Source organism: Dermacentor andersoni, chromosome 4 (assembly GCF_023375885.2).
Source record: "Dermacentor andersoni chromosome 4, qqDerAnde1_hic_scaffold, whole genome shotgun sequence".
Classification (NCBI taxonomy): Eukaryota; Metazoa; Arthropoda; class Arachnida; order Ixodida; family Ixodidae; genus Dermacentor; species Dermacentor andersoni.
The window spans coordinates 151,746,272-151,762,907 of record NC_092817.1 but is presented as its reverse complement, the minus strand read 5'-3'; the positions used below and the strand labels follow the sequence as shown (position 1 = coordinate 151,762,907).

General features: G+C 45.2%; 1 protein-coding gene across 1 annotated transcript in view; it reads right to left on the bottom strand.

Annotated features, from left to right (window-relative positions):
* Positions 1-16,099, bottom strand: part of mRNA-cap (RNA guanylyltransferase and 5'-phosphatase mRNA capping enzyme) — a 120,338-nt gene extending 104,239 nt beyond the window's left edge. The window contains exons 1-5 of the mRNA XM_050185056.3: positions 16,013-16,099; positions 11,485-11,605; positions 10,365-10,474; positions 8,899-9,002; positions 6,484-6,572 (exon numbers count right to left, since the gene is read on the bottom strand). Coding sequence (XP_050041013.1) covers positions 6,484-6,572; positions 8,899-9,002; positions 10,365-10,474; positions 11,485-11,581 — 400 coding nt within the window. The 5' untranslated portion in view covers positions 11,582-11,605; positions 16,013-16,099. The remainder of the gene's footprint in view (positions 1-6,483; positions 6,573-8,898; positions 9,003-10,364; positions 10,475-11,484; positions 11,606-16,012) is intronic.
* Between the last annotated feature and the right edge of the window lie 537 nt (positions 16,100-16,636).

Genomic DNA, 16,636 nt, shown 5'->3' with positions numbered 1-16,636 from the left:
GTGCTGAGCAGCCCGAGATGTGCTTTGCCGTTATTGCGGTTTCGGCAAGCTTATGTTTGCGCTCCTTGAATTTGGCCTGGGTCAGGGGCTTCGAACGGGACATCTTGACAGGCAGTTTGGCTGCCCGCTCGGCGCGAATCGTTGCGGTGCAGATGCGCATCGAGCTGGTGGTGCTCGAGCAACCCAAAATGCATGCTGTCGTTTTCCTGTTGTGTAGTGATTTAAGACAGGGAAGGGAAATCGAAACGAAGTCGAGCTGGTGGGTGACGCCAGAATGCGATGCCACCAGACTGAAACACGACGCTCACTTCACGCTGCCTACAGCAGGGAAGGGTGACACGTCGGGGTTGTCACCTATTAAAGGCGTACAGTACGCTTCCGACGCCATTGTGCCCAACATGCTGTGAAACAGATAGGTGAAGATGCTTATTGCAATAGGGTTGGTGGTGATAGCTGTGAATGTGGCCTGCGACGACGCGGAAGGAGATTTGCAGGTACCTAAATAGGAAACCAAGTGGGCACCAGCATTCTCACGAGAGACGGGCAGGCGAGTACTGCTGCGAAGCTGCTGCGGCTGGCGACTACCGTTCTCAATTGCACGCGCTTCCCGCTCTTTGCTAGTTTGCATGGGCTCTAGCGGCTGAAAAGTGTATTACGTGATCCCAGTTTGGCGATGCAGTGAACGTTGGTGCCAAAAGGTTGTTTTCCAAAAGTGTATCAACTGGCGAAAAGGAAGCATAACTGTATTTGGTAATTTCTTGTGTTCTCGATCACAAACTTTGCCACCGGGAAATTGTATGCAACAGGATCGTATCAATGAAGTTCTACTGTAGCTTTCTTCGGCTTTTCGCCCGTTCCCATGGTCGGAGGTTAGATCTTCATTGCCAATACAAATGCCTTAACAGAATGGGCAAGTGTGCTCGTGCAACCACGTTCGGGGGCAAGTTTGTTGCTAAGTACCAATTATTACACCTTCTTGAGAGGCACATGCTGTCCACCCATACTACCGCTACAGGTGTACTGGTAGCAGCTGTGCTCTCAACGGAATTGTGAAACGAAACATACATACACATCTTCAAGTGCATCAATACTTCAATAAAGAGAATAGCTTTCTAGAAGTGCTTGGATATTTTCTTACACTTGCTATCTTCGTTGATAGTTTCTTTACAATATTTTTCATAGTTAGGCCACTATGGCCCAGTAAAAATTTTTTTGAAAGTTCCAAGCTCAGTTTTTGGCTCCTTCACAATACAATGTAGCCTATATTTCGTTTCACAAGCTGTTTGCAGCGTTGTGGAAGGTAGGGGCCACATAGCCAATCAGGATGAAGCGTATCAGAAAATTGAGTTCCTATGCGCCTGTCGCCCCGTGATGATAATGATGGGTGGCTCCATTTAAGTTAAAAGAACTGTACTAATATTTAGCTTGTTTATTTTTGTAGCAGGTGAGGCTGGTGCCTTTGACCTTTCTTTTTTGTTTTCTTTTTGGACGGGCGACGCCCATTCCAAAGGGACTGGCCCCATTTCTTTTTCTACACACAAGCAGACAATAGTAATCTGGAGCCCTCCACTACTGGGTCTGCCATAGCTCATTGGAAACATTCTTGTTCTCATTTTCGTTGCTCTCACTGCGACAATACTGAATGATCTCGACTTGCGTGCACACAAGCAATGAATCAAGTTATCCTGTTAGATGGGTTCACAATTCATCATTCTCGCCACAACTCAGATCAGCACAGTCGGTAGTATCTTTGAAACGGTGCACCACCTTGGCGAGAGTCAGAATCTCCCCTCTCTGGAAGCAGTGGTGCATCACCCTCCGCAACACGCTCAGGTCAAAATCGTCCAGCTTCCTTGTTCACTCACCACCTTTTCCACCACAACGCTTCTTCGGTGACAACACTCTGCCCACCTTCTCCATCTCCGTTGTCCACTCGTAGAGCGTTCGCTCACTGACTTGGGTGAGTTTTGCAGTCCTCTTGATAAGCGAATTCAAGCTTGAACTGCCTCTGCACTCGATGCGAAGCCCTTCAAGAACATTTAAAGCTGTCTGCTTTGCCAGCTTGGGGAAACGGCGCACCTTCAACGGACGGCACACAGGGGACACAACTGAATCGGGCGATGCCATGTTGCCGAAAGACAGCGCATCACCACTTTGTAACAGGCTTCCGAGGAGCTGTGTTCGTGCGGGTCATTGCTATCAGTTCCACGACTGATTGAAAGCACTCACTACACTTTAAAATTGTCCCTCCAAACTGCTTAAATTTTTTGTGTTTAATGTTTTAAATCTAGTCCTAAAGTGCTCAAATATTTGACGGACTATTTGCTGTGCTCCTGCAGCCCCGATTGGCTAAGAGTCCCCTACCTTCCACAGCACTGCAAACAGCTTGTGAAACGAAATATATATATTCAATGACAAGCAGACCCGGGCAGGCACCGTCTAAATCCATGATGCAACAGCAAGCTGGCATTTTTACGACTTTTCTGGCTTGCCAAGCATCTTCTCACAGTAAGAGTGGCTTTGTAGAAGAATGATGTACTAAAAAAGCTCAAATAATATTGTTACGTGTAGCTGGAGCCCAATGATATATACAATTTATTTACAGGTAAGCTAACGGAAGGCCAAAATGGCGACGCTATATCAAGCGGGGCCACGTCGTCTTCCTTCTCCTCAGTGCAGCCACACTGTGGCGGCTGTTCCGTAGCATCACCCCCGGCAGTAGAAGCACCGTCCCGGTGCTTAATCTACACATCCGCGGTGAAAGGTGTGTGGTATGGCTTTAGTCTTGCCACTTGAACGATGTCACTTGCAGCCGACGATGACGCTGAGAGGTTGGCGGGGATGACTTCATACATGACATCGGTCACTTGTCGCACCACACGGTATGGGCCAGTGTAGCACGACAGCAGCTTTTCGGAAAGGCCCGCACGTCGAATGGGTGACCAGAGAAGCACCAGAGAACCCGGAGTAAAGTGCACGTCGCGATGATGGCAATCATAGAGGTGTCTCTGATGCTCCTGCGAGGCCTCGAGACGGGTGCGGGCGAGCTGGCGCACGTGGTCGGCGTGTGCGATCGCGTTGCAGGCGTATTCAGTGGTTGAACGTGTGGCCGAGGGCAACAAAGTGTCCAAGGGCAACACGGGTTCTCGGCCGTATAGGAGATAGAATGGTGAATAGCCGGCGGTGTCGTGACGCGATGAATTATACGCGAATGTCACATATGGTAAGTGAAGATCCCAGTCGTGGTGGTTGGTCGCAACATACTTTGAAAGCATGTCGGTGATGGTCTGGTTGAGGCGTTCCGTGAGGCCGTTGGTCTGTGGGTGGTAGGACGTGCTGAACTTGTGCTTTGGCGAGCAGGAGCGGAGGATGTCCTCGACGACTGCTGACAGAAAGCTGCGGCCACAGTCAGTGAGTAATTGGCGCGGAGCACCGTGCACTAAAATGATGTCATAGAGCAGAAAGTCAGCAACGTCAGTAGCACAACTTTTCGGAAGGGCTCTGGTGATTGCGTACCACGTAGCATAATCAGGAGCGACGGCGACCCATTTATTTCCGGAGCCCGAGAGGAAACGGTCCAAGAAGGTCTAGACCAACACGGAAAAAGGGTTCCGGTGGGATATCGATCGGCTGGAGATCAGCTGAGAAGGAAGAAGACGACGTGGGCCCGCTTGATATAGCGTCGCCATATTTTTCCTTTAGTGTCCCTCTAACATCAGTTGCTCTCTGATCGAGTTCCAAAGATCTCCTGTGGACAGTGTTCCTGCCGTCTACAAGGCCACGAACCTATGTAAGCTCGCTCCTTTCGTGGCTGGATGACAAGGCCTCATCATGCCATGTGCCACCCATTTACCAGGTGAGCAAAAACAATAAGGAAAACCCAAGGGGCGTGATTTTTATTAACAGGTGTATGGCAGCAACAGACAAAGAACACAAGGCAAGTACTGTGGGAATTAACAGTTTTTTAATGAACTGCAAGAATAATTACGTAGTTTGAATTTGTGATGCATTTTATATTCTCAATAAAAGAAAAGAAAAAAGGAGAATGCAAGTGTAAGATACAAAAAAAAAAAATGGGGCCTCTTCCAACTTTCATTCCATTTTTCTTTTATTTTGTTTTACTTTGGGGCCCTTATCGAAAACTCTGTTCAGGTGAGTGAACATAGTTGGACTAATTCATGGGGATGCATCTCACGGCAAAATAAGAACTGTGCACAGTTGGAAGTTAAACCTGCTAACAACTGAGGCATTGCACAACGCTACACGCTCGGCGATTTTCATGAGGTTTGGTGTGCCACACGGACTCTGTGAGTGGTAGCGTCTATGCATATACGGTAGACTTCCTTTAAGACGAACTCAAAGGGACCATGAAAATTTGTTCGTTTTATCAGGAGTTTGTTTTATCAGAAGAATAATTGGCAACATGACCAGGCGCATCCAAATATCTTACTTAAATATGGTAAATTAAAAGCACTTACAACGGAGGAAAAATGACATAAAAGGCCTTTATTTAGCTATCTTAATAATAAAACTGTCTTCAAGCGGTACTCTTGCTTGGTTTCATCCAGTTCTTCACGGATGTTTGGCGCTTCTGTGCAAATTAGTGAGCTGCCACAAACAATGTCATCTCCCATAAGGACTTTAAAAATCCTTCTGTGCCTTCGTGTTGCTGGAAAAAGTTCACTAGGGAGTTCCGAGCTAGCGTAAGTACGAAGGAGCACGCCGAGCGTGCAGCAAAGCAATGCTACCTAGAGGAAAGTCTAGGTGACGCTGAGCGAAGTGGGGAAGGAGAAACGAAGTGATACGATGCGGAGGAGGAAGGTAGGTGTAAGCGTGCTGGTTTGACCTCCTCTGGCAGTTGCTATGGGTTTTGTTTGTGATACAGATGTACTGGGTTTGTCTTGTGATAAATCGTCCTCGTGTGCTGTACGCTGTGTGTGCGAGTTAAAAGTGTGTGACAGTGAGCCGCCAATGGTGGCTCAGTTTTCGCAAAAGAAGAAATGGGAGTGAGGAAGTGCGTCATCTATCGCACGCACAGCACCGGGGAGGGGAGGGAATGGGGTGTTGTACTTCAGCCTCACCCGGTCGCGCGGACTTTATCTTGAAAGCGATCTGCTTTGGGGGCACAGCGTAGGCAGGCCGATGGCTCGTAGCTTTGTGTGTGGTGTGTTTTCGTCACTCTGTTTGCGTTGAAGGGATAGACAGTATGAAGGTCACTTCGCTCGCTGCTGCTGCTGCGATTCCGCACGGCAGAATTTTGACAGCCAGTGTGTGCGGTCATCGAGTGTGATGTGTTCGTGTTTGCTTGTGCACGCTGACACTATGCTTCTCAATTTAGTTCGTAAGCGAATGAAAGAGGCGTTCTACGGTGGCTGCTGCATATGGCGCGGCAGCGAGAGCCCTGTCTTGAATACTATCTGTGATGCGGACAGTCCAGGCGCACCAAGGGCCAATAGCTTCGTATGCACTATAGCACCCGTACGCTTGCGCGTCACCTGTGTTCACGAAGTGAAATGTCATTGTCTCTTTTTGTTTCCTCCAGTTTTTGCCTCTGTCCGCAAGTGATGTCTGCAGGCCTCCAGTAGGGTGCTCGATGTGTGCCCCGGCGCGGAGCACATTGAGGCACCCTAGCCGGAAGGATCGGTAGCGGTTACTCCAAATGTTCATCTTAACTGCAGAGCACGTCTAAGGCGGTTCATCTTAAGCGGATTTTTCTTTGCACTGAGTCTATGGAAAACCAAATGAATGTTCCCATGTTGACTGCTATATGAGAGAATTAGGCCTCACTGATTTCGTCTTAATGAGAGTTCACTGTATTCTAGAGGCCACGGCAAGCAATACTGGAGCGGTAGATAACAATGTGCTCTTCACAAAAGAAGTCGTTTCTGAAAAGATGATGGCATCCATTGCGAGATCCTGCTACAGTGCAATTAAACGAGCAGAACCGAATGAATTGCTGAAGTCCAGTGGCCTCTTTCTTTTCTTTTGGACTCTAATCATTCGGACATTTGTGCAACTCCCTTTTAAGGGCTACAAAAATCAGTCCACAGCTGCTTACAAAACTGTTACAAACACTTCAGGAGAATAGTGCAAATCACTTTTGCAGATGCCCTGAAGGCGCAGCAAGGTTCATGAAGGAGGACATTAGTGTGAAGCTACAGAAGAAACCCTTACGGGTTTCTTGAACAGTGAAGCTTTCTTGCTAAGAAACCCTTATGGGTTTCCTTTGTAGCTTCATGCTACGGTTGGATGAATGATAAACCTTTCCTTTCAGGCAACTGCTGTACTGCACATCTACACAAACGCTCCTTATTCAGCCTTGAATTTGAGGGAGAAAGAAAAGAGAAAGAGAGAAAGGTCAAACAGAAGCACGTCCAATTTGCTACCCTATGCAGAATAAGTGTGAGGGGGAGGGTCAGTTTAAGGGCTTCACCAGCAAATACATATGACAATTTGATAAATATGACAAGGGCAGTAGCTCACCAATTATGTGCAGTGGGTTCATGGATATGAATCGCTGACAGACGCCAATGAATGCATCTGTCTGCTCCTGGGATGGACACTCTCCATGACTGCACAAGGGAACACAAAAAGGGTGCAGTGTCATCACAGGCGAGGTGTGTTGTCCTGCTGCCATCATACGTCTCCCGCAGCAGTTATTACTCGTTCAAAAGTCCCAACCTTGGGCTGGACAGAACCTGAGCTTGCAAGCGACGTTTTACAGTGTACAGGGAGAGAAAGCAACCCTAAAGGTCATGGTAAAGTCTGGTTATGCACTAGTGAGTATATATGGCAACTTTTTGTTTTGAATGCCTTCAATGATGTGCGAGAAAATCTAGTATAGGCAAACCTAAAAATGCACATTACATCCGCAACAAATATGTCAAACAATGGCTGCACACACTAGCTCCTGTGAAAAACTCCGTGGTCACTAAATCACCACTGCACACTGTTAATGCATGCACATACAGTTAAACCTCATTCATCAATTTCATGTGGCTGTATAAAGTGTCCGAATTAAACTAAATGCAGAATTATTTAATCTACCAAGGAAAACAGTAAACAAATGCTTCCTACTTCAACATGCCTTCACTTACTGAAGAAATCTGCAATGCTCATCTATATTTTGTGCAAAATCAGTTCAGAAGCTGCCATTCTCGTAATCTTGTGACTGATAAGCCATTCAGAGTGGCAAGGGCCTCAGAACTTCTTTTGTAGTACAGCAGCACCCCGAGACATGCCTTTTTATTCAAGTAAACATGCCTTTCACTAACACGCACATTGCAGTTACTTTGTTGCTTGTGAACCAGTCATCACACTGATTGTCCCTTGCAATGTAGCCGGCATGTTTGATGCAAGTGTATAGGGCACAGTAGAATCGCGTTTCATCCTCAACGGCTGCCATTGTGTTTGTTGTGACATCATGTGTGCTTTGCACTGAATCAAAACGCAACCGCTGCAGATGAATTCACAGTTGATATAAACATGCTCATTCACAACGACCACATAGTCGCCGTGAATATGCGACCAATGCGGTGTCATGTGTGGGGTTAATGCAGTAAAAAAGCACAAAGCATTCTCATGACGTTCCCATATGATTACTGCTGATGGCTGTGGCAATGTGGATATAAGTGCTTCATTTTGGTTGAGTGCTAGCACTGCTTTTGCTCTTTTGCATAGTACATTTATGGAGCTTCACGCTCTGCACATTTGAGGGGCTGTCCTAATTAAATGGTGCACTGCAAAATACATCTGAGTTAACAAAAGTTTCAGGCAATTACATAATGCATGCAGATTAGGTGTGTCAAAAATTTACAGTTTTCCAAGTTAACAAGAGTTGAATTAATGAGATTTAATGACAGATATACTGTATGGTTAATTGTTAAAGGGAGCTGGTATCAATGTTCTGCCATCGATTATTGCTGCAATAAGGTATAAATTCCCCAGAAACATTTATTTGCATCAATGTACATCCAATTGATCATGTCAGTCACTTCTTTCCAACTAAGGCAAACAAATGTTGTTCCAATCATATTCACTAAATACTATTTGGGCATTCTCCTTAACAGTAGACTACGGTTCAAACTAACACGAGCTGCCCCTGAACTCGGAAGCTGTCGGATGTGAGAATCAAGTCACACAACAGATGCAGCCAATTGGCAGCACAAGGTGCCGTGACACATTGGGTAAACACCAAACGCAACCTTCCCAGGCGTTTTTGGTTAAGAATTTGACAGATGACAGAGTCTGTTGTCTTGTTCAGTTCACTCAGGTCACTGTATCTGGCCGTCTACAACAATGTGCAGCCCCCGTTATCAGCATTACACTGAGGCGCAAGTGCCACGCTTACTTCACTCTTATCAGCATAGAAACATCTCTGGCGGTAAAATGTTTGCAGATTTACTCCCTGCTATTGCCCTTGCAGCGCTAAGTTGTGTTGGCCTTTAGGATCGGTGTCGCATTCACTTCTCGCAGCTAGGCAGTACTGGGTTGAGTAGTAGTAGTACCTCGTTTGTATTTAATGCACATAGTACGCCACTAACAGTATAAAAACCACAATGCTAAAGTGTTTTCAAAATGACCTAGCACAATTAGCATCAGCTTAAAGAAAAGCTCCAAAAGCGGCATTTCCTCTTTTGTTTCCTCGAGGGGGGGGGGCTCTCACTGCTAATATTTGCTGCAGCTGCATGTCGTGATTAGCAGCTCATCAGCTAAAGCTTTAAGATCAAGTCAAAGCTGCACCACAAAGCAATATTCTCATAGAAGCGACACACTTGGCGTGCACAAACGATCCCCAAATTTCTGGAACAGGTAGCATGGGTGAAAATGCAGTTATTCAGAAATAGTTCTGTCACACAGTTCAGCATAAATCAAACGAAGCAAGAGCAGGAGACTGACCCACGACACTGGAGCTTGAGGTACCGGATCTCTTTCTGCTCAATTACTTTTGGGTCATAGAATCGGTCCGTGTTGGTCAGGTCGATCCACAGGCCCATCTTCAGCTGCACGTACACAGGCACGCGTGACCGACACAAAAGGGGTGCTTGCAACACTTCCCTCAGGCACGCAAATTTCCCGACATCTGCGCAGCCTCACTCATTGTTATCACCGTCAGCATATTTTATGCCCACCGCAGGATGACGGACTATCCCAGCAATCGCCAATTACCACTGTCGTGTGTCAGCAGATTCCATTCTATGCCAGCAAAAGATGTAATCTCATCCCACCACCTGATTCATCTGCCATCCATTTGTTATCTAACATACCACCGGTTACCTACTCTAAGCCTTTACATGGCCTGCCCCTAACTACACTTCCTCCCACTTAGTCTTAACTATGATATCAACTGTCTCAGTTTAATCGCTAATCCACACCGCTGTCTTCCTATCTCTTAAATGTTACGCATATCATCTTCCATTTCATCAATCAATGCATGGTCCTAAGCTTCTTCTGAAGGTTCTTTGTTAACCTCCAATTTCTGCCTTAAATGTTGGCAACAGTAAAATGCAAAGATTGTACACTTTTCATTTCAAGGAGATGAGTAAACTGCTGCTTATGAATTCAGAGCATATGCCATTTGTGTTCCAATCCCATTCGCATTCATCTAGAAACTTCCTTCTCGTGCCCTCTGCCTACCTGGCCTTCGCAGCCCTAAAACAGACTGACCACCAATCACCAACTCTCGTTGCCTCTCCATGCTACTGAATATTACTTATGTATCTGCGTAACAATTGTCAAACCTTTGCTGTTTCAGCCCCCTAATCATTTGTTGCCATTTCCAGCACTGTTGAAGAGTGCATCACCTGCATGCTGCACGTACATTTCCCATTATTCATTACACCTAAGCCTTCTCATTTTAGTATCATGAATATGTATGCAGTGAATAAACAGCAGAGTATTTGTTTCTGCCTTACTTATTTTAAAACACCAGTATTTTTCCACCTTTCTTGCGAACATTTACGGTGTAGCTATGGAATCCATAAAACAATATTCATTAAGATGTCGATCTATGTTTTCTTCTCTCCTTAAGCCCAGGTGTACAGTGATTCAAATGCTTTCTTTGTAATCCATGAAGGCTATTTAGAGCGGCTGGTTATGTTCCATAGGCTCCTGCATTACTTAGCTGACAACATGGATGTTACCATTGTAGAATATCACATTCCAAAGCCAACTTCTTTCTTGGATTGATAATTAATTGAAGTCAAGTGTTCCTATTCTATTCACGATTACCTCAGTGAATATAACGCACAATACTGAAAGCAAGCTAATAAGCTTATAATTCTCTAATGCCACCCTTTTCATGACAAAGAAAGGAATGGAGGTTGAGGCATCCCCCTTGTAAAGCACACAGATGCCTCGCACACCTTGTAGCTGGTTAAGGAGTCCAACAGCATGGATGGCGGGAAGCGGCTCTCCTCGGGCACTTGAGCATCATAAATCTCGCTCAGGGGTGTCTTGAAGGGCAGGAACTTCTCTGCAAACCACAAGCAGCATTCCCAGTGTTTTAAAAGCCTTATTAAGGGAGCTCCTCCTAACACAGGTCAAAGTAAAGAGTTCAGCATTTTCGCACGCAGTATGACCATACCTGCCAACCTCTAACATACGCAAAAACTCAGTGTACATAACATCCGGGGAGAGGGGGGACTTGGCATTCACTTGATCGGGGTATCAATTACACTGACACTCAAGGCACATTCGCGGCAGCATTGCAGTGTCACAGTATCGACGCCTGTAGGCGGCTCGCGCGTGAAGGGCTAGAAGGTCTCCAGAGACGCGGCAGTGCATTTGGCTGCAAAAACATAGATGCCAAGTGGACAGCACCCCCAGGCTCCACTCAAATGACTCTGCCACGGAAGCCTTCTGCCTCCGACTGCTTACATGAGCGTCATGTGCACAAGCAATAACATTGCTGCTAAGTAGTTGTGTGCGTACCATAACAAGTTCCGCGCAGTGGTACAGCAGTACGTAGAGTGAAACAGACAATACACTTCAACTTACAAATTCCAACGGTTTTCCTTCAGTCTCACGCCATGCACCATTGAGGTGCGACAACTGCAACTATGGCGGTGGCACTCCTCATCATGGCAGCGTTGTGAGACGCCCAACAGCTGGCGGGGTGTTGTCTTTGCCAAACAGCATCAGTTCTGTATTGTCGCCAACATAACGACCTCCGCGCATTCTTCAAACGCTGTGTGAGGAGCTTCAGCACAACGCTAAATTTTACTATTGCTTTCAACGCCACGGCCTTTAGGCAAAACTGCCAAATTTTTTCTTTAGAGCTTGCCCTGAGCACATGCGTCTTGTGGACCAGATATGCACTTTATCAACAATGATTTACTTTCAGAAACAGCACAAAATCAGTGGCAAGCTTCAAAGCAACACAATGTTTTTAGAAACACAGTGGCTTTTGCACCGACATTGCTGTTGCTGATTTCTTCTCTCCCCGTCACATACACAATCTGACAGTAAGGTGAACAGCCTCACCGGCAATGAGGGCTCCCTTGCGTGGACAGTTGAGCCAGCGTGGAGGCGGGCCGAGCTCCGCCGGATGGCGTCGCTTGCGGCTGTGGTGCTCAGCCATAACTGAATTTCACAACCTTTCAACCTGCAGAGGATAGGTTGAAATTGTCACCAGGCACAATGATTAGTGAACCAGTGAAGTAACTGAAGCATCTGCAATGCCCCACAGGCATGCTCTACCTATTAGACAAGGTCGTAGCATACCTTGTCGATTATCACTGCCCACATGTATTTCATTTGCACACAACTGTTATTGTTTCCCAAGTGCATGTCTCGTTCCACCTAAAACGTTTGTCTCTGAATAAAAATTCCTTGGAAGTCAGCTTTTGTACTGTTCACCCCTTATTTCCAAATGTCTGCTGTAATGCCAAGATATCAACTAGCCTGGCTTAACAATAGCTACTTTGCAAATGCAAAGTACACCTGAATCAAGGCTGAAAAGACTAACAGTCTGCACATCTCAGTCAGCAACAGAGTGAGCGAACATTTAAAGTCAGGGTGGTTCCAAGTTTAAACCTTACACTTGAGGCTTAAATTTCTTTACAGATTTCTTTCTCAACCAAGCAGAACCAAACTTCGGTGACATACTTCTGTGACGTTGGTGCTTTGGACTTGTGTGCAAAGCACCAACAAGTTCAAACCTGTGCACTAAGAGCAAAACTGGTGGAACTTCTGGTGAAAAAAATGAACCGCAATAACATATGGATTCAAGGACTCAAATGTATGGCTGCAGATGGTGTATGCACACACGTGCACACCAAATAAGGATGTGACATGGTGAGTACATCACACAAGCACCAACTAAGTGAGTACTGGAAAAAAAAAAAAAAAAAACAGTTTAAGCACAGATAGAAAATTAGTACTGGAAAAATTACAATAAATGGTGTCCAAACACACCTCCCAGCAATGGCTCCCTCATAGTAATTGAAACCAATCTCGAAGGCTATGTTTTCACCTACTGCATGCATGTGAAGCGATTGCAGCAGCTAGTAATGCATCACTGCCGACATGTTCTGGATATCACCTATCTGCAGGTTGATACCAAACAGCTCAGTGGTGCGACTGTATTTTGGTGGCATAGATACTTTAATGTGATCAGTGAATTGTCCTTTTTTCCAGTGCTAACTCATGCATTCACTTACATCCTCCAAGTTTTTTTCCCAATAAGCCTTTAGCTAGCAGTCAGCATTTGTGTCATCTGCTTTTGCTTCTTGCGTCAATGTGCTCCCTTGCTGTTTACAGACATAAGCTTATACAAAGTGAACCTTTGCCTCAAATGTGCCTAAGCTCTCACAAAAAGCTACAATGCTTGTTAGGAGAAAGTACTGTAAAAACACATTTATAAAGCATGCATACCATAATTTCCAGCCTACAGATGGCACTGTGTACACAGTCCTTAAACGAGTCAATTTCAGTTGAAAGTGAAAACGTTCTACTAGACTGTCCATACTTGGTGCTGCAGTTTTTTTTGGGACACAAATGAACAGTCTTGCTCACACATGCTAAGATACCTTCCTGGCATAGAAGAGCAATGAGTAAACATCAATGTGTGCCTAACCAGGTTCAGTAACTGCTACTGCAGCTATCATATTTTCAGCCTCATAATCAACCATACGAAGATCATATGCTCATGAAGACGGTTCAAGTGGTTGAGTGAAAAAAAACTAAATGCCCTTACTCGAATTAACCAATCAAAGGCTTGCCATTCTCACTGCTTGCAAATGCTGCAAAGGACACAGACGAGTGAGAAGACGACACAGTCCCTGGGGCATATTCTCCACTTATTTGCGTCTTTTGCATCATTTTAAATACGGAATTAAATTAGGCCAAGCCCACACCTTTCGATGAGCACAGGCTCATTAATCAGCTTCAAGCAAAGTGCCAGTTAAGTTGAAGATGAACCATTTTCCAAGATTCCACAAGTCACTTACATCGCTCAACACGTCACCCAGCACATACTTCCATGTGATACTGAAATCTAAAATGCAGCTCCATTTCCACAGCACTTTATAGAAATTCAATATGTAAGTGTGTATGCTACATGGGCTTTAGCCTTCATAATACAGTGTATACTCTTTGGGAGCCGTGCATACAACTGTCTTCTATGGCAAGCTTGTTCCACAGAACTGCGAACAACTAAGGGGCTAATCACAATGAAGATGTGTTTAATGTATGTCAACACATTTCTCATTTGGCTGTGAAACAAAAAACTGTGATTCTGGCAGACAATGAAGAGGAGTTTTCACAATTGCCACTGCTCAGCGGTTACCTACATAACACCCTGAAAACATGGTTTCATGATTAAACTGCAAAAAGGAATCAATTCAAAATCTTCATTCAACGGCCTTCCTTTGGCCACAATCGAGAAACAAAAGGACATCTTGAAAGCCTTCCATTTCCAATGATACCATGAAAGTGCTGTATCTCTGCAGTGATAAAAATAGATGCCCGAGAGGAGATAGTGATATGACAGAACCAATGGGAGAGTGTGACAACAAGATTGAACAGAAGCAACAAATTAGAACAACAATGATGAATGCTAATAATAATGGAGAATAAGTGATTGAAGGCATACTTCTGTTGGAACATCATGTAAACTCATGATCTCAAAGTGCTGAGCTGCCTCAAGTCATTCATGTTGGGCACAGAAATTAGCTTACAACACTAACCTACCTTTTAAGATGAGCATTCCACTAAAACTATGGTGGTTCAAAAAAGAAGGAAGGAAAAAAAAGGAAGGTCCTCTGCACAAGGCTTCATTCTATCTCCAATGCAGCACTTTACAAACTTACATGAGGTAATTCAGTGACATATTGTTAATTATTCATCTTTGTACCGTTCTTGTAGGTGTGCACATTCCAAATGCAACCAGATGAGATGTTCAAGGAAGCCAAAAAACAAAAATCAAAGGCACCTGGTCCAAAAAGATGATCATCACAGCTGAACGGGATCGTTTGCATGCAAATTTAACACTTCATTTTTATAAAGAAAATTTAAAACATCTGTCAACACCGACATGCGGCTACACAAAATACACCACGAAGCAGATGACAGACATGTGCGCACTCACTCATTAATCCATCTTTGAAATCAAAAGAGGTAAATTTTAAACCACATGATAAGCTTTAATGTCAGAATACTTAATTCTCCATATTTACAAGGCCGGCAAACCCCCCTTTTATTATCATCATAAACAAGTAAACCTGCAATGAACAACCTCTTGATCTCACCGCATTGAAAAAAGCAGCACCGTATAATCACTACACCGGCAGCAAACACGGAATGACAGATGGAACTACCCAAACCGCAACAATTCACGGGTGTTTCACTTGTTAACAAAGGTGACGCAGGCAACCACCTCGAAGACATCAGTTCGCTACAAATACGGCGCCGCAAACTCGATTACGCAACATCATATGACACGGAGCCCAACGTGCCTCTCGTGGCGTGAATTCGGGTGTACATTACTGATCGTCGCATGTGTCAATAAATCACTCGGTGGGGGGGGGGGGGGGGGGGGGGCACAAAAAGAAAACGGAGAGAGCGGTTCTGCAAATGATGTGCACGGAGGTCGCTTGGCGCGGACAGCTGTTGCCAGTAACAACAAAAGGAACGCTCGCGCACGCTTGCGACCGCTGGCGTTCTATCGATTCGACTCTCAGCCACAGTCGAGTAAGAAATACGACGGCTACGATACGAAGTACAATTTTCTACCGCCTTGAGTGACCACTCTTGTCTGACTGCAAGACCTCGCCGCGCCCAAGTTCGCAACACAGAACGAGCTCGTTCTTCAATTCGAAGCGTTCGCCGGATTGCATGGACGATGGGCAACGAACAGACACCAGTCAAGAACACACTGCGATGCATTCAAAACTGGGCATGCATCAAATCAATCAAGCCGGCAACGTGATATCCGCGAGCAAACAGTACCGTCGATGGAAATACAATTGAGTCAGAAGCCCCTCGACACAAGCAGCTAAACAGGGACGACACCGAAGGAGACTCACGGGCACTTTGTACCTGACTGACACCCAACACCAACGTGCATGAATGGATCGCGAATTCGAACCAAGCTGTCTGGGAGTTTACACCGATCAACGTAGTCGCGTTGCGAATCGGTTTCGCGTTCGCAACATCGGCTCTACAGGGAAGCGCAGACGCGACTTGACTCCTGCATGACCGACTTGGATTACGCTTCAAACGCAACGGTGCAGTTTTTCAAGCATCCAGAAACGATGACTGCTGCCCATGTTTCAACGTTGAGCTACACTCAAAAAAGGAAGACTTTCAGCAACAACAGAAAGTCCAGTTGTCAATAGACGTGCTACTACGACGAGGTGCCCTAGATTTCATCAGCGCGTTCCGGTGCTCGTAAAGTCGACATCGCTAAGATGATTCGACCATCTCGAGCGACGAACGTTTCTGAGACAGTGCCGAAAATAATTGGCGATGCAATGATGGTTTTAAGCAAGAAAAACGGGCGCACACTCACGTTCAGTTGCGTTGTCCTCCGGTGTGCGCACAGAAACACACTGAACGCTGCGTTTGAGAGTGCGTCCGGTTCCCTAGATACAAAGTTTATAAAATACAACCTTAAAAAGATCATTTTCTTAAAATATTTTGCTTGTAACTATTTTATTTTGATCAACAAATGAAAAATAACATGTTAAATATTTTAAGTTTCGATTCTGGAACGCATGGTACCTTCCCGCGAAATGTACTCAGAAACGCTCCTCAAGAAAACAATACAACTCGAACTCGCTCTTATCAATGCCTGTTCTATGTTGAAATGCATCAAGTGTATTTCTGAATAAGTTAAATTTAGCAACAAGCTGTAAATTATACAATTTTTACAGGTTAACTCGGTGCCAGCCAACGTTCGTGCCAACTAGTTATACTGCATGGGTAATCTTGAGTACCAATTTGCTGTATGTTTCATTAATTCCTCTAAAATCACTGTTCTAATCACTGTCTTGTTAAACTTCATCTGTGAAACAATCGCATAGGGTGAGTTGAGTTGTTACAAGGAGGTTTTAAAAGGCGTTGTGTTGTGCGACGTCACAACTTTTTTGTTTGCCGCACTTGGCTTGGCTTGGCTAGTAATTGTCATGTGATC